General features: G+C 41.9%; 1 protein-coding gene across 4 annotated transcripts in view; it reads left to right on the top strand.

The window, feature by feature from the left end:
* Positions 1-933: 933 nt before the first annotated feature.
* Positions 934-25,852, top strand: part of CCDC88C (coiled-coil domain containing 88C) — a 96,178-nt gene continuing 71,259 nt past the window's right edge. For all 4 annotated transcript variants that reach the window (XM_030949264.1, XM_030949265.1, XM_030949266.1 and 1 more), the window contains exons 1-3: positions 934-1,431; positions 1,535-1,635; positions 8,856-8,964. In XM_030949264.1, coding sequence (XP_030805124.1) covers positions 1,372-1,431; positions 1,535-1,635; positions 8,856-8,964 — 270 coding nt within the window. In that variant the 5' untranslated portion in view covers positions 934-1,371. The remainder of the gene's footprint in view (positions 1,432-1,534; positions 1,636-8,855; positions 8,965-25,852) is intronic.

Below are 25,852 nucleotides of genomic sequence, written 5' to 3'. Positions count from 1 at the left end.
TTTTGTGAGTTCAGTATGATCGAACAAGAAACAGGCAGAATGCACTAAGAAGTGGCTGATGCACAGACTGATAAATGCCAGAGACAAACCATTACATCTGTGAAAAGCAGAGCAAACAGTCAAACAGAAACCCTGACACAACCAAGCCCCACTATGTGACACCCTGCCATACACTGCTCAGCTTCATGGCTAAATTATTTCTCTTCAAGTTCTAAGCCTGCGATAAATAAAGCAGCAATCATCCAGATTACCTGGCATTGTTTGTTTTCCTAACTAAAGACGGAATAAATTCTGGCAGCCGATGGGCGCTGTGGCAGAGGGACGGACGGACGGACGGACGGACGGGGCTGTTGGCCGGGCTCCCCGGGCCCGCGGGCCCCGTCCCGGCGCGGGCGGGAGCGCCCTCACGGGCACCTGCTCCCGGTTCCTTCCGAGCGGGAGCGCAACAGGCTGTGCCGCTCGCCTTGCTCCGAGTTTCCCTCTTACTTCTTTGAGCTGCTCTAAGAGCTTTACGCGGCACGTCTGGAAGCGCCCCTGAGAAGTACTTTGTGGGGAATTTCGTGCTTTTTAAAGCGTAAACTTCGGACCCGCGCGCTCCCGCTCGGCGCTGGCGCCGTTCCCAGCGGAGGAAGGCGCGGCGCCGGGCGGCTCCCGGCAGGTACAGCCGCCCCCGGCGCGGCCCCGCGGGCGAGTTTGCCGGCGAGGCCGCGCATCACCCCGGTTACAGCGGGAATGAGGCGCAGCCGCCCCCGGGGCCGCCCCCGCCGGGCGGGCAGAGGCCGCGGCCGCTCTCGCCGCCGCGTGCGGGCGATGCCCCGACCCCACACCGCGGCCCGCCCCCACGGCCGCGCGGGGCCGCCGCCCATTGGTCGGCACTGGGCCCCTCCGCCCCTCCCATTGGCCGCGGCCGCTGCCCGTCACGCCGCCGCCACCGCCCGGGTCTAATTGCCGGGGCACGGGCGCGCCCCACCACAGGTACCGGGGCGGCCCGAGTGGAGCGGGTGCGGGGCTGCTCGGAGCTGTCCCGGTGGAGCTCCGAGCCTTTGCTCCCAGCCCTCGGGCACTCGCCGTGGCGGCTAGGCTGAGCTTCTTCCTCTCCCGGCGTGGCTTGTTCTTGCTTGGGGAACCTCTTCTGCAGCCGCGGAGCGAGCTCGGCGGGGAAGACCGGCCAGTTGCCGTCGGGAGGAGGGACCGCAGCGAGCGGCCCCGCGTGTGCCCGCGGGGCGGGGGAGCGATTAGCCGCGCATTGTTTGCCCTGTAGGCAGCGCCCGGCGGGCAGCGGGGCGGCGGGCCATGGGCTCCGCGCCTTTGTCTCCCGAGTGAGCCAGCCCCGCGCCCGCAGCCTCCCGCCGCCGCCCGAGCCCCGGCGACATGGACGTGACCGTCTCCGAGCTCTTGGAGCTCTTCCTGCAGAGCCCCTTGGTGACATGGGTGAGCAGAGCGGGGCGGCGGGGAGCGAGGGGGCAGCGCTGTCCTGCCGGGGGTGGTTGGGTCCGGCCGCCATCCCCCAACCCTGCTGTCCTTCCTCCGGCAGGTGAAAACCTTCGGGGACCTGGGGAGCGAGGACCAGGACAATCTCGGCGTCTACATGGACCTGGTGGATGGCGTGGTCCTGAACAAGATCATGTTACAGATGTGAGTGGGGTGAGGGGGCAGCGCCCTGGCCCTCCCGCGGGTGCCGGGCTCCGGCCCGGAGCTTTCCTCAGGCGCGGGGGCGGCTTGGGGCCGGAGCGCTTTTCATTGTGGCTGCTCTTTGAAATTAACAGAAAACAGTGGGAGGGGAAAAAAGCTCCGAACTAATCCAGGTCCAGTTCTTTAACTTGTTTTTCTATTTTTTTTTTGCATGGTGTCCGTGTGGTTTTCGTATTCTTTTCCTTTTTCTTTCTCCCAGTTATCTTAGTCAGTGTTACAGTGGAAGGTGTGTGGCAGTAAAAAGAAGGAAATGAAAGTACAGTATCAAATAAAGCTTGACTGGGAGGGTTTCATCTGAACTTTGTCTGCTCTTGTGTAAACCTCGATACTAAATACATAGTTTGGAAAAACCTTTTAGTGTTACCTCTTTCCGGCGGCACTGTAAGGCCATGTGTTGAAGGAACTTAGAAATTGGTTAAAAGATGGAGTGCTGAAAATACCCTAACACCGAATTGAATTGTTGTTAGGACTTGTGCTATGTTTTTAACCACATCCTTTCCTGTTGCTGATCTACTGTGCTGTGTGCAGAGCCTGACTGTTTTCTCTTTTCTCTGTATTTTATTTTAAATATTCTGAAATACATCTGAGAGAGAGTTTGTAGGGACAAGTGTCTGGCTTTCAGGGGAAGAGAGTTTGGAAGTCACTCAGTTTGGGCAGTGTGCTCTCTTCAGTGACTGAAATCAATTGACGCTCCGCCAGTGGTTTGCAGTGCTAGTCCACGCATTTAAATGAAGAATTCATGTTAGAATCCTTTACAATCTTGAGAAATAACATTGAATCTGACAATCAATGCCTCACCCACTCAGATTGTGAAATTTTGTTATCTTCTGGTACCTGGCTGCTCCACGTGAGAAGGTAATAAAATTTTCTTTTGATTTGATGTTACCGGGAGTGAAAATTGTGAACTGAAGCTTAAACAGTGAAGCTGGTGAAAATCCATAATTCAGAACAGAGCCCAGATCAGCCAGCACGCGGAGATAACAAACTAGTGGTGTAAACTAGCAGGGATAGAAACCTCTTGTAAAGAGAAGGCATAATTTCCAGAATTTTTAAAGGAATAATTACACTTTGAAAAGATTATTTTCTGCAAATTAGAGCCTCAAGTGTGAACGTTTAGGTCCAGGCTTGTAGCTTTCCAAGATGTGAGAAGTTAAATTTTGATTCCTGACTACTGTGTTTGGCACAGAGATGACCAACCTAACTATCAAAGAACAGCAGCTGAGTTGGCTGCATGTTTAACTAAACAGCACTGTTATCTAATAAGTTTATATAATTAAATGTGCAATAGTCATCTTATTTCAAAACAAGAAAAATTAACCAAGTCGTAGTTAATCATGAATTTATGAAGTGATGTGGCTTTTGAATGACTGTGGCATTGTTAGAGTTTTACTAGGTGTTGTGTGTAAACTGAAATATTTGTAATTGGCCATTGAACTATGTCTAAGGAGTTAAGAGTTGGTAAATTCTTGTTTGTTAAACTCGAGGGAGCAACTGAACAATGGTCTGGGGACAACGAGACAATTCTAAGATGTCATGGAAATAAGGAAGAGAAGCATACAGGCTGGCTGAGTGCAGTGACACTAGTTGGCATTTTGTCTGATCTCCTGTGATTGTGAGAGGTGCCCTGGCATGTTTATGAGTTTTAAGCTTCTTTCTTTGTGTGTTTCTCCAACAAACATCTCTGGCAGTGGTGTCTCAGAAAGTGAAGTGTTGGAGTCTCTTAGGCAGCTTTAGCAGTGCTTCTAATGGTGACTAAAGAGCTTGAAACCAAAAGCTTTGTACTGAGAGCCCAAGATTGTTTAATATAGGAAGGATGGCAGTTTTATTTAGGTCAGTGTATCCTGACCTAGCAAAGTGCTCAGGAAAGGTGCTGACTGACCTTTACTTTTCCTTGATTTTAACTTTTGAAATTGCAATGCAATTACTGCTTACATGTAAGTCAGGCAAGTCTTGCAAGGCATGTTTCTGCCCCACAAAGCTTTCAGAATATATATATAAAAAAAAACAAACTTAAAAATTCTTGCTCATCAGTTTTTTCAAGTCCTGGCTCTTGAAGATGGCTTTCAGTGCTTGGCTGGAGATTTCTTCCTGCTAAAAGCCTTTTAATGAGGGCCTTTGATAAATCTGGAATTGGATTTGCCATGCCACGATAGTGTTGATTGCTTGAAAGCACAGATGCAGGCATGCACACACATGTAGAGAGTAGGGGGAGGCAGGGTGAAAGAGCTGGGCTCCTCATGTGGGCAGCTGCCTCATCACTTGTGTGTTGTTTCACTTTGAATTTTTTTGTCCTGCTTGCCTGATTGTGGGAACAGAAATAACAGGGACTTGTGAGCTTGCATCTAAACACCAGGTGTGAAGCAGTGCTTTGCTGCAAGTCAAGCTGTTTCTTTCAGTGAAGATTTTGAAAGCCAGATTCTTGGGAAATTCATTACTAAAAATACAACATTTCTGCCCTGCAGCAAAGCAGATTTTAATTTAGGAGACAATAAAGACAGGTGGATCTGTGAAGAAATCCAGATACACCTGTTGAGTGGAGACTGCTGAGTGAAAGTAAGGCTTTAGCTGCTTGAGTCGTGGGGGGGCTGTAGGAGTTCAGTCAGCCCCTAATTTCTGCTGTAATACTTCAGGTTTTTCCAAAACGCTGTCTGGCAGCTTTGGGTGGAGAAGATCCCAGCCGCTTTGCGTTGCAGGGTCAACGTTTTTAGGTGCTGGGTTTGTCTCAGCAAGGCAGCTGTGTCACCAGAGAGATATGTGACAGCTATCTGCTGCTTTTCCAGCCTGCCAGGTCCCTGCTGGCTTTGTGACAGGAGGTGAAAATAGGGCTGTGCCCTAACTTCATCCTCTTCAGAAATGAACTGCCCCTGGGAATGCCAGCCCAGAATAAAATGTGGTCTGCTCAGGCTTGCCAAATGTAGCCATGGCACAAGGGCAGAGGGGGGGGAACCTGGCCTGGGCTTTGGCAGCCTGTAGTCAGTAGGACACCAGCTGTTGGGCTTGGCTGGTGATCCCTTTGCTTACTAGTGATCTCTAAAACAAGCAAGACTGTTTCTAGGAAAGCTGAGTGTTGTTTGATTCCCAGTAGGGGTACCTGGCTGTTAAATTAATAAATTTAGTAGCAAGAGTCAGACAGCAGTGTTTGGTTTCCCCAAATTGATTAGATTTTAAAACAAGATAAATGATTTTTCAAATAATTCTGTTGTAAATGAATGGTTTCCTTTGCCTGTGTCCTGCTCAAGTGTATATCCCAACCTGATTGTGCATGAAGGACAATGTTGATTTTTGCAGACTTGCAGTACTGGCTGAATGCTCTGCATACAAAAATGTTAATCTTCAAAGTGGAAATGCCATGTTTAAGCTTGTGCTGCTGATGGATTTATGTGTACCAGGTTAATGATATTCTCTGCAGACATACTTTAAAGAACTTTTTTCAGATGGCTGTGTGTCACTTCCTGGTATAGATAGAATTAGCACGTGGTGCTACTGCAATGACTGCCTTCAGTGTTAGAGTTGCAGCTGTGGCATAATATCTACAAGCATAAGCAAATATTTGCCTCACTTAACTTCCCAAATAAAACTTCCTGTAAGAAATTTCGTGGAGGTTTATGCAGGCACATAAGTGTTTTCACTTTGGCTTGTTCTAATTATTCTAATTGAAAATAGACTGCTCTCCTGTCAAAACATTTAGCAAACAGGAATGTGTGTTAGGAATACTGCTGGTAATGCTATTTGTGTTAAAATCCTGTTATAACAATGCACAATAATAGGTTTCTCCATTTCAACTGCTGTCATGGTTTGTGGTACCGTTGATCTCTTGTCTTTAATTTAGACCATGTGACAGGAACTGCCACACTGTGAGTGCCCGCTCCTCGTGGTTTGTAGCAAATGGCACAAATACCCCATGTGTTAGAGATGTGCATCTGCTTAATTAAAATTTTGGAATGCTATGTAGAGGTGCATTCTTCCTCCATTTTCTAGGCAATTTAGGAATCTGCCAGCCTTAGTAGCATCATCTCATTTGATAGAGGAAGGAGTTAGACTAGCCCCAATGTGGGGCATTTTTGGTTAGTGCCTTGCCTGCAGAGCGAAGTGCCACAGGATGCTGGGCCAGTCAGTTCCTTCTGGCATCTCATAACCCTTGGGCCTGGCTTGAGGGCTTTCCCCTTTCTCATCAAAATGGCTTGTCAGAAATTGTAAGAATTGGATTGTCATTTTGGATTTTAAAATTTAATTTTTTCTTTTATGGTTACTTTTATGACTTAAGGGACTGCATCATTGTGCACTTGTGTTGGTGGCCCCACACCTGCTGAACTTGTCACTTGATCTGTGTCTCCTGACCCTTCCTTTCCTCTCTGTTCCTAGAAGACTTGAGCATGTACAAACCAGACGACTTCTTTAAAATGTTCAGGTATTATAGTGAGGTTTGAGACTTTTTTTCTGTTTATTTGGCTTGGATGGCTTTTTACTGGTTTGTGGAGTACTTCCCTAAGTCACACCTCAGCCATGCTGTCTCAGTCTTATTTAGTTAACTTTTTTGATCTTGAGAAGTAGGTGGTTTAAAAAAAAAAAAGAAGAAATGTAGTTTTCATTATATTTGTGTGTAAGGGAAAGGCCAAACATCAAAGGACTGAAAAGGCATCTGAGGTGGTGTTCGGGGATTTTTTCAGATAAATCCAGACATGAATTTGTTTGGGTTACCTGATTAGTATTGCCAAAAAAAAACCAACCACAAAAACCAAAAAAAAACCCCTCTCTTTAATTTTCAGTGTGATCCTTAGAGTTTCTTTCTTTAAAATTCTTGATGAACAAATTTCACCATACAGGCAAGGTCTGTAATGTTCGAAGTGTAGTACCAACAGCCCTGTCTTCTTTAGGGTAGGCTTGTCTTTAAGCACAGAAAGAAGAAACGGGATCTTGCTTGTTGAGGATGCATTGTTCCATTTTCCTGTGAGGACAGTAAGCTCTGTGGCAGTTTGAAGTGTAGGCTGTGCTGGGTTTCCACATCTTTTTCAGAGGGTCCTCTCTGAAGTAAGCTGGGGTGCTTTGTGAAGCTGGTTACACAACGTGTTCGGAAAACATGTTTTTGAGCTACATTCTGTTTTCAGAAAAGCTTTTTGTGATGGAGAAGTGGCAGGAGTGCCAGAGCTGTGCTGTGCTGCAGCTTGGCTGGAGGTTAAGAGGACCCTGAGGTCAGTGGCATTAAGGGCTCTTGGAGCAATCAATTACCCTTAATGAAGATGATAGGATAAAAGCTCTGGAATTGCTCCTGAGGACCTGGTCCTGCTGCTGCTTATGTTCTTGTAACACAGTCTCCACTGTGCAAGAATGAGCCGGTCTTGTCTAGGAAGTAGTTGTTCTGTGTCTTATGTGCCTTTGAAAATGTCATCCAAGTCCTGCAGTTCCACTGCTGCAGCTGTTGAAGAAATAGCTTCTGCTTTCCTGTGGCTGGTGCCCTCTGTTTTGTGGATTTTTGACCCATTTTGTGCAGTTCTGGGAATGATTGTGGAGTAGTGATTGCTAGCCAGTCAAAGATGTCAATTCCTGGCCACAAACCTGGGAACACTGCCAGACGGTGACCAGGGGAGTGGCACTGTGCTGCCTGCATGAGCTTTCACATGAAAATGAAAACTGTAGCCTGACCCTTCTGTTTGGCCAGCTTCTCTTTACTGAATGCTTCTTCCCTTTTAGCTTCCCACTTTGTTGTCATGGCCTTGCCTAAAAAAGCTGTGTCCAGCTTCCTCTGAGGTACAGTGTCTGCTCAGAGTGTCCTGAGGGCAGGGTGCTGTCTGAGCTCAGGCCCAGGTGGCATTTATTCTTCTCCCTCAACGAGGACGCATCCTGTCAGACTGTTACCAGTATGGCTTCTGCTCCTGTATCTGAGCAGCAGTAACCTGGAATACTTACTACAGATTTTACTTTAAAAGCTTGTTGCAATTGCCTCTTTTTGTTCTTTCTTTCATAATTTATTTTAGTATAAATGTGTATACAAAGTCCTTTGCTGCTGGAAAGGCTGTGTAGTGTCTTGCTAGTTTATGCCAGTATTGGACATGTGCTTAAATGCATGTACATAAATACCATGTCAGATGTCACCTGCTGTCAAGGCAATTTTCTCCCATCTCTGGAATATCTATGTATTTTTTCATATTTATTCACATAGCACTGCTTTCACTCAAGAGGTGGTCTGGACTGGTTGTGCATTTTAAAAAAGTAAACATATTTATGTAAACTCTTTGACATACTTATGTAAACGTTGGCAGATACATTTTAAAAATAAACACTGGATCAGTTCCTCTTTTATTTCCTTGTCAACGCCTGAGTTCAATAGCTGGCCCTGGAAGAGCTGTGAATGGCTTAATTAACAGCCAGAGCAGAGCTCTGGGAGGCAGGTGTTTGGATTGCGTGGGAGTCTGCTGATAAGAGTCATTATTAGAGGACAAACACAAATCTTTGATCTGTGCTATTGGCAGATAAAGATTTTTGGATTTCTTTTTTTTCCAAAATCATAGAGTGAGTGTATGGAGATGATCAGAAGGTGTACATTTGTATGAAATAGCTTGCATCTTTTTTTGTCTTATTTTTTATTTTAGAAATAAAAGTGCTTCAGGTACAATTTTGATTTGTTTTTAAAATCAAACAAAAAACATAGCATGTATATTAGAGATCTGGCAAGATGGTATGGGGGTAATAAGTGCAGGTTTTTTTTTTCCCTTCAATTTAGGATACATCTGGTCTTTAAAGTTTTTACAGTGATCACCAATGAAGTATTAATACCCTTTTCTTGTCATAAAACTCCAAAGCCAGGGAATGCATGATAGTATTTCCTAGACTTACCTTTATTTGGATAAGGAAAGCCCCATCTTATCAGAGACTGCTTTGATCTAGCTTGCACAAACTAGATATGCTCTTTTTCAGGGAAATATGGGTAAGAAGGGAAGCTGGCCTGAAGTACTGTGTGGGTTGCAGTAGGGTACTTTGTGACACGCAGGAAATATTTCCAACTTCCACATAGGTGCAGAGATAATGAGCTTGTTCTATCATGAATTAATGCTTATATACCCTGTATAATTCAGTGTATTTAATTCATAAACTTAAATATGCTATTGAGGTGTTAAGTCTTAACACCAGTTTAATTAGTCATATTTTATTTTCTTCCTTTTTATTAGAGATCCTCGACCAACCAACCAACGTGTCAACAAGCATGTAAATAATGATACCTATCTTCGGGTTCAAAACCTGACCATCTTGATCAGAAACATTAAGACTTACTATCAGGTGAGATTTGTGCTCTGTTCATTAATCTGTGGTGACTGCTGTACTGTTGTAGCTTGTGTAGGGGCTGGGGGCTCAAAGAAGCTTGCTACAGGAAATGGAGAGGAAATTGTGTTTGTGTTACAAGTACTTTCAGCCGTGCTTTTTCTTCTGAGAATAACAATACGGTTATCTTCATCTATTCCTTAGGGCCAGAGGCTGCTTCCTTGCCTTCCTCTTTTTTTTTTTTTTTGAAGAAGTTGTTGTCCTCAAAGACTGTCAGCATTTGGAGATGTATGTACTAAAAGGGCTGTTTTGTGGTAGTGTTGTGTATGTGAAATGGTTTGCTGAAATGGAAGTAGTGTTTCTAGGTATAAGACTTTTTTAAAACAGGAAACCATTTCTTAAAGGGCTGCTAGAAAATAGAATATTGATGAAGAAATGTTTTTAACACTAGACTATAAATCTTGATAGGAAAAATAATGTCTTTGCTTAGCTTGAAGGTAGACTTCTTACACTGTACTTTGGTGTTCAAGCAGTTGTTTGTTCAGAGCTCCTCTAAGAGAGCCAAGTGCAGGAATGACTGCAGAGTCTCACACTGCACTTGCTGGGTGTCATTCTTGAGCTGTCAGTGTTCCTCTACTGTAACAGTGCTCCCCTAAAACCAGGCTGGTGACAGCTGAGCACTTTTGCAGAGTTATGGGCATGTTGGCTGCTGCTGGAGAGTCATAGCATGAACTTAGTTACTCTAAATAGAATTTGTGTATGCTCACTGTTGTGTGTATTTGGACTTCTTAGTGAGGAGGTAACTGTTCTGCTGTTTCCTTCTACTTGTCTTTTGCCAGATTTGAACGCTGTGCAGTATATAAACCAGGCTGAAATCACTTAGGATTGTTAAAATGCTCCTGTGTGTCTCAATCATACAATGAACAAGCCAGCTAAACTGTAGGAGCTGATGCCAGTGTGTTTATCCTGGACACTTCATCTTTTCTGTACATATAGAAGAGACTGTGTATTGGTTTTGTCTTCAAAATACAGAAGATATGTAGAGTAGTGCCTTTTCCTGTCATTCTCTTCCAAAGTTTGCCTACTGCTCTTCCCAGTGATTGCCGCAACTCTGCTCCTGGGCTTGCTTAGGGAAGTCTGAAAGAGAGGCACATGTGAAAAATGACAAAGTCAGATGGGCTGTGTGACTCATCTGTGCAAGTTCCAGCAGCCTGCTAGAAAAACACAGTAACTCAGGTTTGAGATGGTGTAGGGGAGGTTATAATCTATTTCTGAAGATGTCTGGTCTGTGTCTCTTGTTGAGATCCAGAGATGCTGATGCAATGTGATGTCATTCCTGAGACTTGTGATTTCTAAGGGGAAATTCCATTTGGTCATAACTAGAGGCTGAAGTTTTGGATTTAGTGGGTTGGTTTTTTGTTTTGCCTTGTTGCTGTTTGTTTCTGCAATTCAGTAAATAGTTTAACTGTATATGGAGTCTACAAGAGAGACTAGTCCTAACCTTCTTTCTCCTTGCCCCCGACAAGATTTGCTGTCTGAGAGTCTGGTCCTTCAGGTGTTGAAGCTTTCATTCATGAGATTTTTTTTTTTTTTTATCTCTCTCTCTCTTTTTTTTTTTTTTTTTTTTTTTTTTTTGGTTGTTTTTTTCTTGAAGCTGATACTCTGACCTCTTTTAAAAGTACCTGGAGCAAGATCAGAGTCAGGAAAAAAGAGAAGTGATTGTCGTGTGTTATGTTGCTTGTTGACCTAGCTGTTGAGCTAATCCAATAAAGCTAGTAACAAGTAAAATAGGTTGAGACACAGAATTTTCAATGGGAAACAGTAGCTGAGGGCTGCAGTAGCAGCTCTAACAGTGATGTTCCTATTGTAGTCCAGAAATTAAATACTGTGAATCTTGCTGCCTGAGGACTATATATACAGTATGTAAACAAAGCAGTGAGAGAGAGCTCATCAGTCTTTGTATTTGGTCCAAAAATGTAATTCCAACAAACTTTAAAATAAAATAACTTTTTTGTGGCAATAAGATTATATAAGAAACTTATTTTTCCTTGACACAATCATATCTCCAGGGCAAGTCCAAGGTCTTGATGCTAATCTGAGATTCCCTTTCATGTGGTCTGTGCAGCCTTCAGCTCTCCATCGTCTGGGGGTAGCTGAGGCCATCTATGCTGTAATTGACCTCTCTGTGAGATTGATGTGGAGTATAATGTTGCATCTGTACTCATGTCTCTGTTAGATGTTTGGAGGTTTTCTTGTTGTTTAGTATATGATTTAAGTAAGTTTTACTAGGGTTTTTTTAAACATGCAGCCACATAGGTGCTTTGGGATATTAAATATTCTTAATTATTAAATGTTATGCTACTTCTCTCCTGAGTTGTAGAGATTTTTAAAATAGGCTGATGTTATGGGCACTGTTTAATGAAGCAGTATAACTACATTAGCCTGAGTTAAAGTGGGGGTAGTGTCTTAGTGACCAAAAACATGTTTGCAGACTGTGAAGGAGAAGTTCCTGACAAACAATAGGAACACAAATTTTCTGCTTGCTCAAGAGAAACAAAAGCTTCTAAAAACATGATATTGGCCTTGACATTTTACATTCATCTTCACTTAATGGACCAAAGTCAAGTTTATGGCATAATTGCTGAATTTGGAAGACCAGATCATCTAGAATGAAGTGGCATTTTCCTCCTCATTTTTGAAGGACATTGGTAGGTATAAAAGAATACTTGCCCTTCTCTCTACTGGGCAGGAGCAACCAAGAGTGTGAGATAAGTTCATGGTACTGTAAACAGTATCTGAGGAGGGTGACATAAGTGCCTACTAAAATTAATGCTGGTATTCAGAAGGTAGTTGACATTTCAGATCATGTAATTGTCTAGACTGTCTATGTCTAATATCAGATTTCTCTGTATAGCTGTATCGCTGATCTCTTCATTAAAGCAAAATTCTCATTAATACAGATAATGCTACTTCAGAAAACAAGGACAGGTCAGTCCCAGAAGCACAGTTTCAAATATTACAGTGTTGGCACTTTCCTGATCTCATAAGATGAGTGTTTCTGCTGGAGATATGTATGAGCAAGCCAGGTTATTGGTGGAATTTGGGTTTAATTTAAGCTTTAAAGATCAGCCCCTATATGTGCTTCATCAGACACAACTTGGGAGGGGTTAGTGCAATGAAGAGGCCTTTTTCCTGTTTGAATAACCTCTTAATTTTAGAAGTTTGCTGACTGAATTTGTTCATTTGCAGTTTTCTGAAAAGGTGCCATCTTGCAGCTTTCAACTGCATGAGACTTTATTGCTGGTGGCTACTAAGAAAAAGTGTCAGGGCTCTTAAAATGGAGAACAACACTGGTTGTTGCTGGCTTTGGTGATTTTTTAAATTTATTTGTTGGCTATGTAATACATGTTATCAGTGGTATCATGCAACATCTTTGCATTTCCAACTTTCTCAACAGTTGTACCTTTGCAGGTTTTATTGACTTGAGAGGGCCCCTCTTTTGAAACAAAGCATATGACTCATTTTGCTGTGGGATTTTATGAGTGTTCAAGATAATGTCATTAATTGCATTTAATAACAGTTACACTACTGGTTCACTAGAGAAACGGCTGATCATAAAACTTCTGGAATTGGTGCCATATCTTGGAAAAGGCTGAACACAGCAGAAAGTTTGCTCATAGTGTGAAGTTTATGTGACTCTTTTTCCTCTAAATTCTAATGCTTGTCTGTCTTTAAACTGAAAGAAGATGGAAGAATGCTAGAAAATATGAAGGTTGTTAGCTTCTCCCTTTGCTGTGTTGTAGAGAATATTTAAATAGGTAGGTGCTGCTACTTGAAGATTCCATGTGAGAGCAGCACCTGATATCTGCAATGCTTGGATAATATGCTCATACCTGTAGAGTTTTGGAAGAAGCCTAAGGCAGGCTGGCAGGGGAAGCTTGAACTGGCTTTGTTGAGCTTCCTCATGTGTCAGTCTTTGGGTTTGTGTTTTTTCTAAGGAACAAAATATCACTTTGGTATCAGTAAATAAAAAAGTTTTATGAAAGGGTCTGTTTTCAAAACAGCTAGTTTCCTAACCTTCAAAAATGTCAGTAATCACTCCAACAGTATATAATGCACTCTCAAGCAAAAACTCCTTGCATTTACATGAAAAACTTGAAGCTGACAAAGAAAAGAATGTGATCATCCCTTGGCTGTGCCTGGATGGGTATTATGGTCACATCTAGAGTATGTGGATGAGAATGCTGTTGGAAGAAATGCTACAGTGTGGTCATGGCTGCATTTTTGTTGCCTCTATTCCCTGCAGTTGTGGCTGCTAAATACCTAACAGATGACCTTGTGTTTCTAAAAGGTTGGAAATATCTCTTGCTTAAGAAATAAGTTGTACTGAGGCACAATTCTGGTAAGAGTTGTGACTGTGTGGCATGTGCAACTTCAGTAAGAAACTCATAAAAACCCTTAGTGTTCTCATTAAAGCGAGGGGGATGGGTAAAGGGAAGCAGTTCACTGAATTTTTGGAGACTATAGTATCACAAATCCTACTGTCCCCACCTGAATCACTTAGCTGGGCCCAGAGATCATGGAGGGCAAGGATGCCTTGCTTCTAAGGCAAATTTCTTCAGACATGTGTCCTCCTTTTGCTTCACTGCTCTGTACTTGCGTAAAACAAGTGCAAACAGCAGAGTTTTTATCAGGTGTGTTAAAGGATGTTAGCTGTCCAGGGGTTGCTGAGGCTGTTTCTAACCTTTGGAATAGATAGGAATTTGTTTTCAGGCTGGGGCAAATGCAGTTTTTCCCTGTGGATCAGTGAAGGTCTTGCAATACCAGTAGCTTCCAGGTCAGTAAACAACTCCCACTTCTGTAGTTGAAGCACTGAGTCAGGTTTAGAGCCCTTAACTGCAAAGAGAAATTCCAACTTGGAGCTCCAGATTTGGGCACAGCTTTGGGACTGGCAACTGTACTTAAGTGTAAATATAGTTCTGGAAGTAGCAGTGTCCTCTTTTCTGAGCTGGAATCTTTCCCCACTAGGCAGGCTACTTCTAGTGGGGTAGTGATCTAGTCCTTAGCAAAGTAAACAGCAAAACGCTAGAAATGCACATAAATGCACACACCCTGAAGCCAGAAAAGTGTTTTTCTGTTCTTAGGGGAAGTTTGTACCTGCAGTGGTCTGCTGAGATGAGGTAAAACTGAATTTCTTTTTGCTAGCTTTGTCAGTTTGATGAGTTAAGCTATACTGTGCCTGAGTGACTGCTTTCCTTTGACTCCTGTTCCCTAGGGAACTGTTTTGGCTTAGGGCCAACTTTTCTTCGTCTCAAGCTTTAAATTCCAGAATTATTAACTGAGTGTCAACTTTCTCATGAACAAAGATATCCATACAAAGGTATCCAAAGCTTCAACAGAAACTTTTTAATTCAAATACTTTGCTGATGTCATGCACTCCTAAGTGCAGTTCTCTCCCTTTTCTGTACAACTGAGTGGGCTGTGTTCACGGAGTCTCCAAAATTTTCTGCCTTGGCAGTTGTGCTGTTGCACCTACCAGAGGTAGTGTGCATGTTCTTGTGGCCTGAAGTTACAGCTGCACAAAGCAACAACAGGGAGCAGCCATGAAGCCTCTGTTTTTCACCAGTCTACAACAAATAAACCAACTCCTGTGACAAAAAAAATTATTTGCAAGGTACTGTTGTAGGGATGGTCTGTGTTTCAGTGAGGCAGTGGGCCTTTCAGGACTTGAGGTTCTGCCACTGGCATAACCTGGAGTAGAACCTTATAAGCTGTGTGTTTGCTTGTGCTTCTGTTCTTCATTTGACTTCTAGTTAGTTTAAATTTGCTACAGGCACAGACTGTCTACATGTATTTATGCAGTACTTAGCTTAATGAAGCTTTCTTGGTTTTGCAGTGACAAAAATATTTTGAGTTAGGCTTTTTCTTCTGCTGGAGCATGATCATGAGACATGAAAGTTGCATATATGACTGGTACTGTCCACAGTGAATTGTGAAGACATTCACTTACTGTAGTGCTGTGTGCAGGGCAAGGGAGTGACTGACCTTGGTGCTGCCATTTGGGAAATGCTGAACCAGTGATGTTAGCCTTTTAGTTCTTCAGCTGAAAATGGGTGCCACTCTGCTGCAGTGGGACAAACACAAGAATCACAAAAATCATGATCATTTTGCATAGGTCCTGTTATCGGGTATTTCAGTGGAAAAGAGACAGACAAGTGACTCATCACTAGCAGCCGGACTGTCTGATACTTTGTTTGTGAAAATGGTCTTGATCATTTCCAGAAGAGCTAAACAAACATTTCTGCTTCAGAGCTGAAGTAAGTTTCTGCAGAGGTCAATTTTAAAAGTGTTCCCAGGCTGGTGAGAGGTACCATTCCAAGTGACTTAGTAGCATGCTGTTGGACACCTGATTGAGATTACTGGCTTTAATTCCAGGATGCATTTTGGGTAATAGATTGAGTTCTATCTGGAAGTTCAAGGGAGGACTGATTTTAGAGACCTGTTTTTTTTTCCTTGAGGCTCTATGTGCATTTTAATGCAGAATCAAACTGTGACCTCAAACAGATGGAAGAGAATGGTTTGACTTTTAAACTGCTTTTCTCCTGGAGCTAGAATAGGGGAAAGGGCAGAATAACCTGACATATGTCTGCAGTCGTGTCTTTGTTTTGCCTAATAGGCTAGAGGGGTGTGAATGTATTGTGCAGGCAAATGAAGAAACTCAGCTAAGAGAGGAGCAGTTTCCTAACATACAGTGGCAGATGGAGGAGACCTGTAAAATTTTACAGTATGGAATAGCTATTTGGTTCCCACACAGCAGCATTTACTTAACCTCTGACATGTTAATTGAGAGCAATTCTTGGGATGTCTGAACTGCAGGACGCACCCACAATGTCCTTTTTATGGCTTAAAAAGAGTTATGTGAGAGTGTGTGTGACTTTCCTTAGCCAGAGCCAAGGCCTGATGTTAATCTCCTTGACTGTTGCTGTTATACCAATGCTAAAGCCACAGAGTATTTCAGTCCTCTACCACTTATGTATTTTTGGATATTAGGTTTGAGATGTAAGTTGCTGTTCAGACAGCCATATTCACTCCTGCTGCCTCAACTTTGGGCAAGTGTTCTATTTTTGTTAGCTGAAATTTTGCTAAGGGGTGAATTAAGTTTCGTAGAGCCTACCAATTTTGGGTAAGTTAGAAAACAGCCTGTGTGCTACTTACAGCTGAAAATAGCCTTGAGGTTATTTTTTTGCTGAAATAAAAGCTAAAGATTACTTTATTGCCTCTGTTTCTGTAATGAGGTCCATGTCATTTAGTACTTTTCATTAAAAAGTCTTTAAAGAGAGAAGATAAATTCCACAAATGTATAAAGTATGATTGCCAAACAGTCCCCTAATTGCATACCAGGTCCCAAAGCAAATAACTTCTCCTTTTTAATGGCAGGTAGTAAAGGAAAGTGATTTATATTCTAATTTTATTGGCATGTTCTGCCTGTAAAAGTGTTATTTAATCCAGTGTCACTTTCATTGAGGTTATTGTCACATTCTGTATTGTGATACACAGGGTTCACAAGTCCACAGCCTTGATTTCATGCAACTCTGACTCCAGATTAAGGTTTAGTGTCCAGGCTGGTTCCAGGCAGTGATCTGTGGAGGAAGCAAAGGTGTCTCTGTGCCTGTAACTCAGCTGGCCTTGGCTTTCCACTCAACAGCATCCTAGTTCAGCTGTTGATGCAAAGCTCTGGAATGAACTTCCACCTTTCTGTACACTGCTCTTTTTAGTGGCTTATTAGACCTGTAAGCAATTCTTCCACAGCTGATTCTGATCTCACACAGTCTTTGACATGTCTTTTAAGCAATGCTTCCCTGTTCTTTTGAAGGAGTATTGGGTTTCAGAACTGTGTGGGAGATCATGGATCTAAAGCAGAGTTTTATTTACTTCTGAAAGCTTTTGTGGTTTGTGTTGTAGAGAGCTGCTTGAGTTTATGTTGACCTCCAGTATTTTGGTAAATGTAAGTGCTCCTGGGCCAAGAAATTGGTGTGAAAGTTGTGGAGACACCTATCCTGGCTAAGAATGATGGGATTTATCCTGCTGAGCAGGTTGCTGGACCAGAGAAAGTCACAGGCCTGGGGACAGGAGGGAGTTTTACTGTGCTAATTTCTTTGCTAAAGATAGCTCACAGGAAAGGGTATATTTCCTACTTGACATGGTGCATGGACTTCACACCAATGCAAGTTAAGAAAGGCACCTGCTCATGAATGCACAGAAATTGAAATGCTGTCATTTCCTCATCATGCATCTCCCATTTGCACATGTTGGTTTTTGAAAAGGATTTATAAGATGAGCAAACTCAAAGGAGCAAATAAAGCAGAAAATTAAAGTGTGTGCACATTGTATTTTGGGTAAGCAAAATGATTTTTTGAAATAGCTGTTCAGATGGGCTGTTTGAATGTAATCTGTGTGAGCTTGTGCCTCTCTGTTTTCCATTATGATTAAGAGATGGAGTTGAAGGAGAAGTTAAGTGTTTAAATTCTGCTGGGTCCTCATATGGCCAGTAAAAGTGCCTAAATAAAAATCTGCTCAGCAGACAGAAATGGCCCCTGTGGAGTTGCCACTGTCTGTTCTCTTTCATAATTAGCATTATTAAAAGTCTCTAGATGTTTATCTAATTTGTTTTTTAGACTTAAAATGACATCATTTGTGCGTGTTAGGTGATCAAAATAACAGTGATAGACATCTGCTCCTTTGGGAGCTGGTAGGAAGGAAAAGTATTGTATTTGTATCCATTTTCACAGGACAGGAAGATATTTATTTAGTTGGGTTATTCATATTTTTAAACTATAGTAGGTGATGCTCTTTCTCTAAAGAACTTGCTTTATTTACCTTACATAAACAAACTGACTTAAAATGTCTTAAGTTGTTTGCTGTATATTTAAGAAGCAAAAGAAGGATAAGTTCCCTTTGGAACCTTAGGTTCTTGGGTGTCTTGGTTTGTTGGGTTTGGTTTTTTTTGTTTTTTTTTAATGGTGCTCCTATTGTAATATATCCACTGGAACAGTATTTGCAAGGGAGTGGAACATCAAAATTCTATCTCGGTAAGACCTGTTAGGTGTGCAGTGTGTGTTGTAGGGGAGGGGAGGTTGGTGCTGAGTTTAATGCCTGATTTATTTTGGAGCAGCTGTGTTACAGTAAAGCTAAATTACTGGGGTCCCAAGGAAGGCATGAGCATTTACTGGTAGAAACTGGAATTCACCTCGAATTTCTTTTAGAATTTTTTGATACTATGGGCAGGGCTGCTAAGTCTGTTAAAATGGTCATTTGTCAAGATGAAGTTACTGAAGAAACAGCATCAGTCCCAAGTAGCAGTTACTCTAAAAGTAAAATACATGTCACTTAAAAAAAAAAAACCAACCAAGCATTAAAAAACAAATCAAAAATTATAAAGAACCCCAAGCAAAACTAACCAACCAAAAATCAACAACAACAAAAATCCATCAAAAACTGCAGTCACCAAAAACCCTCTACAGTCAAAGCTCTTCTAGTTTGACTAGTAACCTGCTTGAGTTAGTTGGAGTCTCTCAAGACTGTGTAGTTACTTCAAAGCAAAACAACAGTTCATCTACAAGGAGCTGCCCCTTTAAGGTAATAAGTGTCTTAATGCCAGTTCTTCAATGTTGATATTTAAAAAAGTGAAAGAAACCCCCAACAACCAAACCAGAAAAGCCCCACTCTGTGTGTTCTGTGTTTTCGTGGATATTCAAAAGCTGAGTGTCAGTACTGAAAGCTTTCTCTTTGTTTTCAGAGTTTGTGGCATTGCTTATCTGAACAGCATGTGGATGTATTTTTACAGTTTTACATGCAGAAGGAATGATTCTGTAGTAGAGAACCACAAAAGCTGCCATTATTAGAAGCCTTGCTTACACTTCAGTGCTCTGGCACTTAAGCTAGCTCCCAGCTTCCAGTCATGCAGAAGGAACTAAACCAGAGTGCTCTAATTCTCAAACTTGGTAGAGCTGTCTCACATTTCTTCCAGTATGCATTTCCTTTGTAGCCTGAGCCAAAATCTTGATTGGAGAGGTGATTTTCATCCCCCTTTTTTCACTTAGCCCATTCTCTTTTTATGAATTGCTAGGTCCAAATTCTGTGCAATTGAAGGATTCAGATTTCAAATCATTTGCTGTTGCTTAAAGATTTGTCTTCCCTTAGATGCAGCTGCAGTTTGGCCTTTTGTTTCCTGAAGCATTTCAATTAAATTGCAATTGTCCTTTCTTTGTATGGCAAAGGACCTGATTTTAAGTGACACTGACTTGATGGACTAGAGGTGCTGAGCATCTTGCATAGCAGGGCCTTCAAACAGTTTTGCTTTGAAAGCCTTGGATATTGTGAGACCAGAGCTGTCTGCCAGATCAGGATTTGTTTTGGTTCTTCTTGACATATTGCAGCATATTGCAGCTTTTACCAATGTCGAGGTATGTATCACACTTGATCAGCACTTAGAGGTTTTGCAGTGTTTATGGCAGCTGCTCGAGTATCCAAAGATACACTGGCTTGCTTTCCAATCTTGAGCTTAGCAGGGCACCTTATTTTGGAGGCTTTGAATGCTCTGCCAAACCTGCTGTAAGAGAGACTGAGATGGGAGAGCTGAGTTGGCATGAGAGAGTAAAAAGCAGTTGTTTTTATAACTCAGTAAATTGCTGTGCTCTTCTAGCACACAGACTTTGCAGTCAGGCTTGTATTGTCACCCGTTTGTAAAGGACAGCTCATTTAAAGCTTCTTTTCAATAGGCTTTTAAACAAGTGGAAAATATACTTGTTAGCAATAACTCTATATCTACTTAGTTATGACTCTTGAGATTGTAAAGGAATAATCTTAAATGCCAAATACATTAAAAACTTCAACAACAAAAAAAAAAACAACCCAAACCCACAAGCCACTTTGATCTTACTGATACTCATATAAGTCTGTCCCTTCAGGGTGCGTTAATCTTAATTCCCCTAAGTGTTTTGTAAGTTAAGAAAGTTAATGGTGAAGAGTGATTTATTTTTAGTTGGTTAAATGCCTCTGAATGGTGCTTAAAACACAAACAAGTTCCTGAACAGCTGCTTTTTCTGTAATAGGTAGCGTATAATTCTCAGCTCAAAACTTCAGCAGTAACTCAAGTAAAATACTTCAGTGGCTTCCACCAACTATATTTAATATGCAAAGGAGGTGAGAAGCAGATTGGCCTTCAGCACATTTGTTTTAAATAAGCTTTTCTATGTGTGATAATTTTGAATCAGCGAATCTGGGATTTTAAAGCAGCTGTCTGGCTAGTGTGCCAAAGGAGGTTACCAGGTCAGCACTAGATTTAAGTCATTATAGTTGTGGGGGTTTTCTGTTCTGTGTGTGGGGTTTTTGTTTTTGTTCTGTGTGGGGTGTTTGTCTGTTTGTTTTTAATATATAGTGTTGCAGTTTGAGTGTAACTGGTAAAAAGGTGCTGAAAGATATATCTGCATAAGCAAAGGCTGGGAAATATTCAGTTGTTGTTTTTCATCCCCAAAACAAAGCCATATCGAAAATAAAATCTCACACACACACTCCTCCCTGCCCATAAATTTATAACAAAGATTAGCTTTCTGAACTGTGGGCTTCATTGCATTTGTGTGTGTATTTTTTGGGGTAGTTGGTTTTTTTCTTAAGAAAGAGTAAATGCATGCTGCTGGTATGTGCTGTGACCTTGCAGTTGGTTCCCTGTTTATCCTCTTTGGTGCCTGTGGTGGGGAGTGTTTGGCTGCCACAGTGTCCTTTTGTTGGGATCTGTACAACCTTTGTCTTTCTTTGCTGAGATAAGGAATGGATCCTGCCCAACCTGGTACCAACAACTTGTGAAAGGGACAAGTGTACAGGTCTGAAGATACATACCTGGAACTCCTTTCTCTCCAGAAATGGAATTTTCTGGTACTGTCAAGTTAGTCTGAGGGTTACAAGGAAGTGTAGTATTTCAAACATCTGTTTGATTCCACAGCAACAAAAATAATGTATGAGTACGTAGGATGGATTTTTAAATTATTTTTATGCAGTGTAATAATTTTGTTTGCATTGTTGTCTTACTCCATGTTCAACTAGGACTAGGGTTCTGTTTTTTTTTAAAAAAACTTTCCTACTTTCTTAGCTGTCAGATGAAAGTTTAACTTGCCCCACATGAAAGATTTCAGGCCAATTGTAAGAAAAGAGGTAGTTTCACAAAATGAGGAAAAGTGGTATTAAAGTGCAGCTGTGTGACTCAGGTGAGATAATTAAGGACATGAAATAAATGAAATGGAGCAGTGGTCAGAGAAAAAGACCCCAGAATATCTGCACTCTAGATATTGATAGATTTACCTGGGAGAAGGGTCACATCTGAGATACAATGCCATTTGTTGGATTTGAACTTTGAAATCTTTGCTTTATTGCCAGGTAGATGTGCTGGTGTTGATGGTGACTTTGACTTCCTTAAAGCATGAATCTGTACAAACTGAAGGTACAGCTTCCCAGATTCTGAGCCCTTGCAGCACAAGTCTTCTGTCACATAAATGCCATGTTCGAAGGACTGGTTTTCTGTCTGTTGGGTGTGTTGTGACTGTGGTGGACAGAAAGCCTTTCCAGCTGGGCTCATGTGGGGTAGGGCCCAAGACCGCAGGCACAGGGACCATGCCTGGAAGCAGAGAGCCAGTGAGGTACAGGGAACTCTGTTTGTGTGTGTTCCCTTGGAGTGCTGACACCCACCTGCCTCTAGAAATCACAGCTTTGCCATCTTGCAATACAAAAGGAAGTTCTCACCCAACAGATTTTCCTCCCCCAAGTACAGTGGTTGAGAATTGCAGCCATGGACAGCTGCTTCAACAAGGCATCTCCTCCCCACAAACACTCATGATCCTCAGTTTATTTATCTCCGAATAATCTGTCCCTTTGGTATCTAGCTGGCTGGCATAAGGCGTGTCATTTAATTACTCCCTGTCTATGTGAAGCAGCATTCAAATGTCATGATGGAAGTGCAGTGCTTTGCTTGGTGTTCCAAGGAGTCTCCTAGAAGGATATTCTAGACTCTTTCTGCTAGTCTTAAATTAGGAAAAGGATTTAAAAATTTTTGTAAGCTGTGATGCAAATCTTAAGGCCTTAGGAAGCTGTGTGTTAATGAAAAGTTAGAATTTGGCTCTCAGTGTTAACTGAGATCAGCTCACTGCTCTTACTGGGGGGAGAGGAAGGGTTTTGCACTGTTAGTCAGTTTAAGCACTTCCAGTTTGTTTAATCATCTTTCTCTCTGTGTGATACAGGCCCTTTTGAGTTCCACATATTTGGCATACGCTGCTGATGTATCAGAGAAATTATGAATGAAGTGAACTGGATTCCTGGCACTTGGGAAACCATCAAAGTTTGTGCTTAACAGAGCAACCATACTGAGTAATGTAATACAATATTAAATACACAGGCACCTAAAATAATTTCTGTTTGCAGAGTGGGGGCAAGCCTTTTTTGTTTATTTTTAGCACAGCAAAACAACTATTAAAAGGGAAAAATAATATTTTTTTAAATTATTGTCCTTTCAAGGAACCAGCTAGAAGAGGGTAGAGTTTAACTACTACCTCTCACCTTTTTAATGACAAGTCATTAATTTTTCTTTGATATTCAGAGCAAGTCTGTTCCAGTTCCCAAAACATAGGCGGTATGCCCTTGAGCAGTAAAGCAATTAAGAATTACAAGGAATATTATGCATTGCAGATTTAAGCAACCTGCTGAAATAGTAACCTGCCATGTGCTCCTAAGTCTCTCTGTATGAATCAGGGCTTTAAGGTGGTGACTGATGCATTAGGAATATGTCATCTTTGAGCTTAACAAGACAGCTGCACTTGGGAGGAGGAACACATTTGTTTTCATGTTCAGTAACACTGACCTTCCTTCATGCAGGAAGATTCAGGCTTGAGTAACCACTTAAACTGCTGCCACAATCCTTGAGATAATGTTGCTCTTCTGGTGAGACAAAGCAGGCTGCAGATTTAGCTGCACATACTTGATTACACTGTAGGTCTAACACCACAAACTCTCATTTCCTGACTGCATTAACTGCCTGGCATTCCTTCTCAGACTTCCTCCATTGCAGAAATAGGCCATTTAAACTAGTTTTGCTTTTTTGGGTAACTGGTCTCTGCAATGATTTCTCTAGCTTTCTCTCAGTTGGGTAAGTAACCCTGGTTCTTAAGATGTTTTAATACCCCATGGTATAGCAGTACCTCCTGGTATGGAGTACTGTCTCATTTTTGGCCACTGGATTTTATGCAGACTGGTTTGGGAAGAGCTTGGAAAGGCAATAATTCACTTTGAAGAACTGCTGTGGATCTGTGTTCCATGTCTGTCTGGACTCAGGAATTCAAACACTGTCTTCTGTATTCACCACTGGACTTCTGTCTTCCTCAATTACATACATGTGAAGAGCAGGACATTTGATGAGGCAGATGCACTGGAAACACATCAAAGTTTATTAAAACATACATCAACATTTAATAAAAAAATTGCCTAGTGAAAAAAGTTAGTGTTAATTAAAGAATTTGTGAATATTAAGAGTTCAGAATTTAAAATTCTTATTGCTTGGCTGTCAAATCTCACAAAAATAAATTCTATGAAATGTCCAAAGAGTAAGAGTTATATATCTGGCTCTATATAACTGAGATATTTTTAATCCATAATGAGAAGTGGTGTGTTACAAAACAGTGGAAAGCACTTTGCATTGTGTGCATTCATAAAGAGATGCTCATTAAAAATGCACTTTTAGTCACCACCTGTTATTTGTTTAATTTGGTGCTTTACTGCAATGCTGTATTATTTTTGTCATCCTTCTTTTCTGAAGCACATTATTCATCACTTTGAACCATATGGCCAGAAATATATTCTGAACATCTGATTTCTGTACTGGCCATTCCCTAAGGAAAAACCCTCATGTCCATGTTTATGACCAACCAGCCAAGCCTTTCCTGTCATCTTTTCATGAACATTTCTTACCTTTTGCATACTAAAGATGCAATTAGGAGCCTCACAGCTGTGATACTACAAGGCAACGAGGGGGTTGCAGTTGATTAGACAGAAAAGGCCTCTTTGCTCAAATTCATAAATAAAAAACAAGTATTATGGGAAGAAGGGAGAGCTTTTTACAGATCCTGTGTCCTCCTCTTCCCTTGCTGTCTCCCCGTGGCACCAGGCACACATGGCTGGGGGGATGGGGTGTGTGCAGTGAGGTGTGCAGTGACCTGGCTGCTGCTTGCTATGGCAGCCTTTGCTCTTTCCTTGCCTGGGGTGATACCCAAGGGTCTCCCCTGAAAAAAATTCACAGAAACCTGTACAAGTTTGATTCCTCTGGATTGGTGTCATAAAAACCAATATGAAAGATGCCTGTGGAATTGTTATAATTCGTTTTCCTTGTCTACTCTAAATGTTCTGTAATGTACAAGCATAACTGGGGATAAAGAGCCCCATTAACTCTGCTGCAGCCCTGCATTTCAGCACCCTGCCTTTATTGACTGTGCATATCTCCTCTGTTTGGAGATAAGATGTTGGCATGATGCTGTCTCCCACTTATCTTTTGTGACAGCAGCGTGTCCAGTAATGCTTGCATGAGTTATGCACTCTGAACAGGGCATGTGTACAGTGTACTACAGTGAATTTTCCTTTAAATGGAGGGCAAGGGAATGAATAGATGGCATAGTGTCCTTTTCTTTCAGTCTGGTGTGAAATCTTGTATTTAACATGACTAGTGGGCAGGTTTCATTCTTATTCTTCTGTCCTGAGCACATATCAAAAACCTGCCATACAACCTGGTGTAATCAGCAGTCTGCTCACAGGAGGCCCTGAGTTTGAAACAGCAGGAGTTTCGCAGCTTGGAGCTGAATGGTGTTGGCAGAGCTGTTTGAAGAAGTTTGCTTAGTTCCTGCCTGCATTGTGCTGAGCCAATTTCAAAGGGCCTGTTCCCTCTACCTCGTGAGAATGACTTCCAGTCAAAATTCACAAGGAATCATGTATCTACTAGTCTGAAATGCAGCAAATGCCCTTTTAGTTTCAGTTGTGCCTGTTTTTGTATTTCTGCTTAGAAAGTAACATCAGTGAATACAAATTTAGTTTGGGGGGAGTTCTGGCTTTACTACGGTGTGTTAATCTTCAACTTAGCAGATCATCTGCGTATTTCCACTGTCAAAACAAACTGCTGTTTGGAGGTTCGAACTAAAATGCCTGATTTTAACACCCTATATTTACGGTGTATCTTAATGAAAATACAAACTTTGCGTTTTCTGATATTTAGAGGAGCAGTGGATTTGGGTACTGCAACCGAGGTGCCGGAGTACCTAGGCTTGTGTTAAGGTACTGTATTATTATAACTGCTGGGTTTTTTTAATTGCTTCAGCCAGGTAGTAAGCATCTATTTATCCCTTTATGATTTGTGGGAGCTGCATATTTTCTGAGCAATGTGAAGTAAGACCATTAGTTTGGATGCCCAGCTTCAAAATGCAGACCATTACTATAGGTTTGAAGAGCACAATTTGGTTTTTTGTAACATTCTGTTGGTGAGTGACTGTGCCAGTTCCCATAGGGCTCCAGTTTCTGGTGGGCCATTAATCACTGAACTAATTCATGGTGCTCTGAGACAAACAGGTTTGTCAGAGTAATTCGATGCCTCCACCGAAGTATGTTTAAACAATGATGCAGAGCCATTTTAATGAGTTTTGTGAAAAGCTGCCACTAAACCAGAGTAAGATAGTCCTTATTCCAGCATTTAACATCGTCATTCCAGAGTTTGCAGTGGAGCTCACATGGCTCCTTTTTATGTTTTATAGTGGAACTCCTTGCCAAGGTTTTGTACTTTACTGAGGTGAAGGGTGTAAACACTGTCCTTGTAGATAAAATACTGCTT

This window comes from Camarhynchus parvulus, chromosome 5, assembly GCF_901933205.1.
Source record: "Camarhynchus parvulus chromosome 5, STF_HiC, whole genome shotgun sequence".
NCBI classification, from domain to species: domain Eukaryota; kingdom Metazoa; phylum Chordata; class Aves; order Passeriformes; family Thraupidae; genus Camarhynchus; species Camarhynchus parvulus.
The sequence above is the reverse complement of the archived record's forward strand: the minus strand, read 5'-3'. Positions and strand labels throughout refer to the sequence as shown.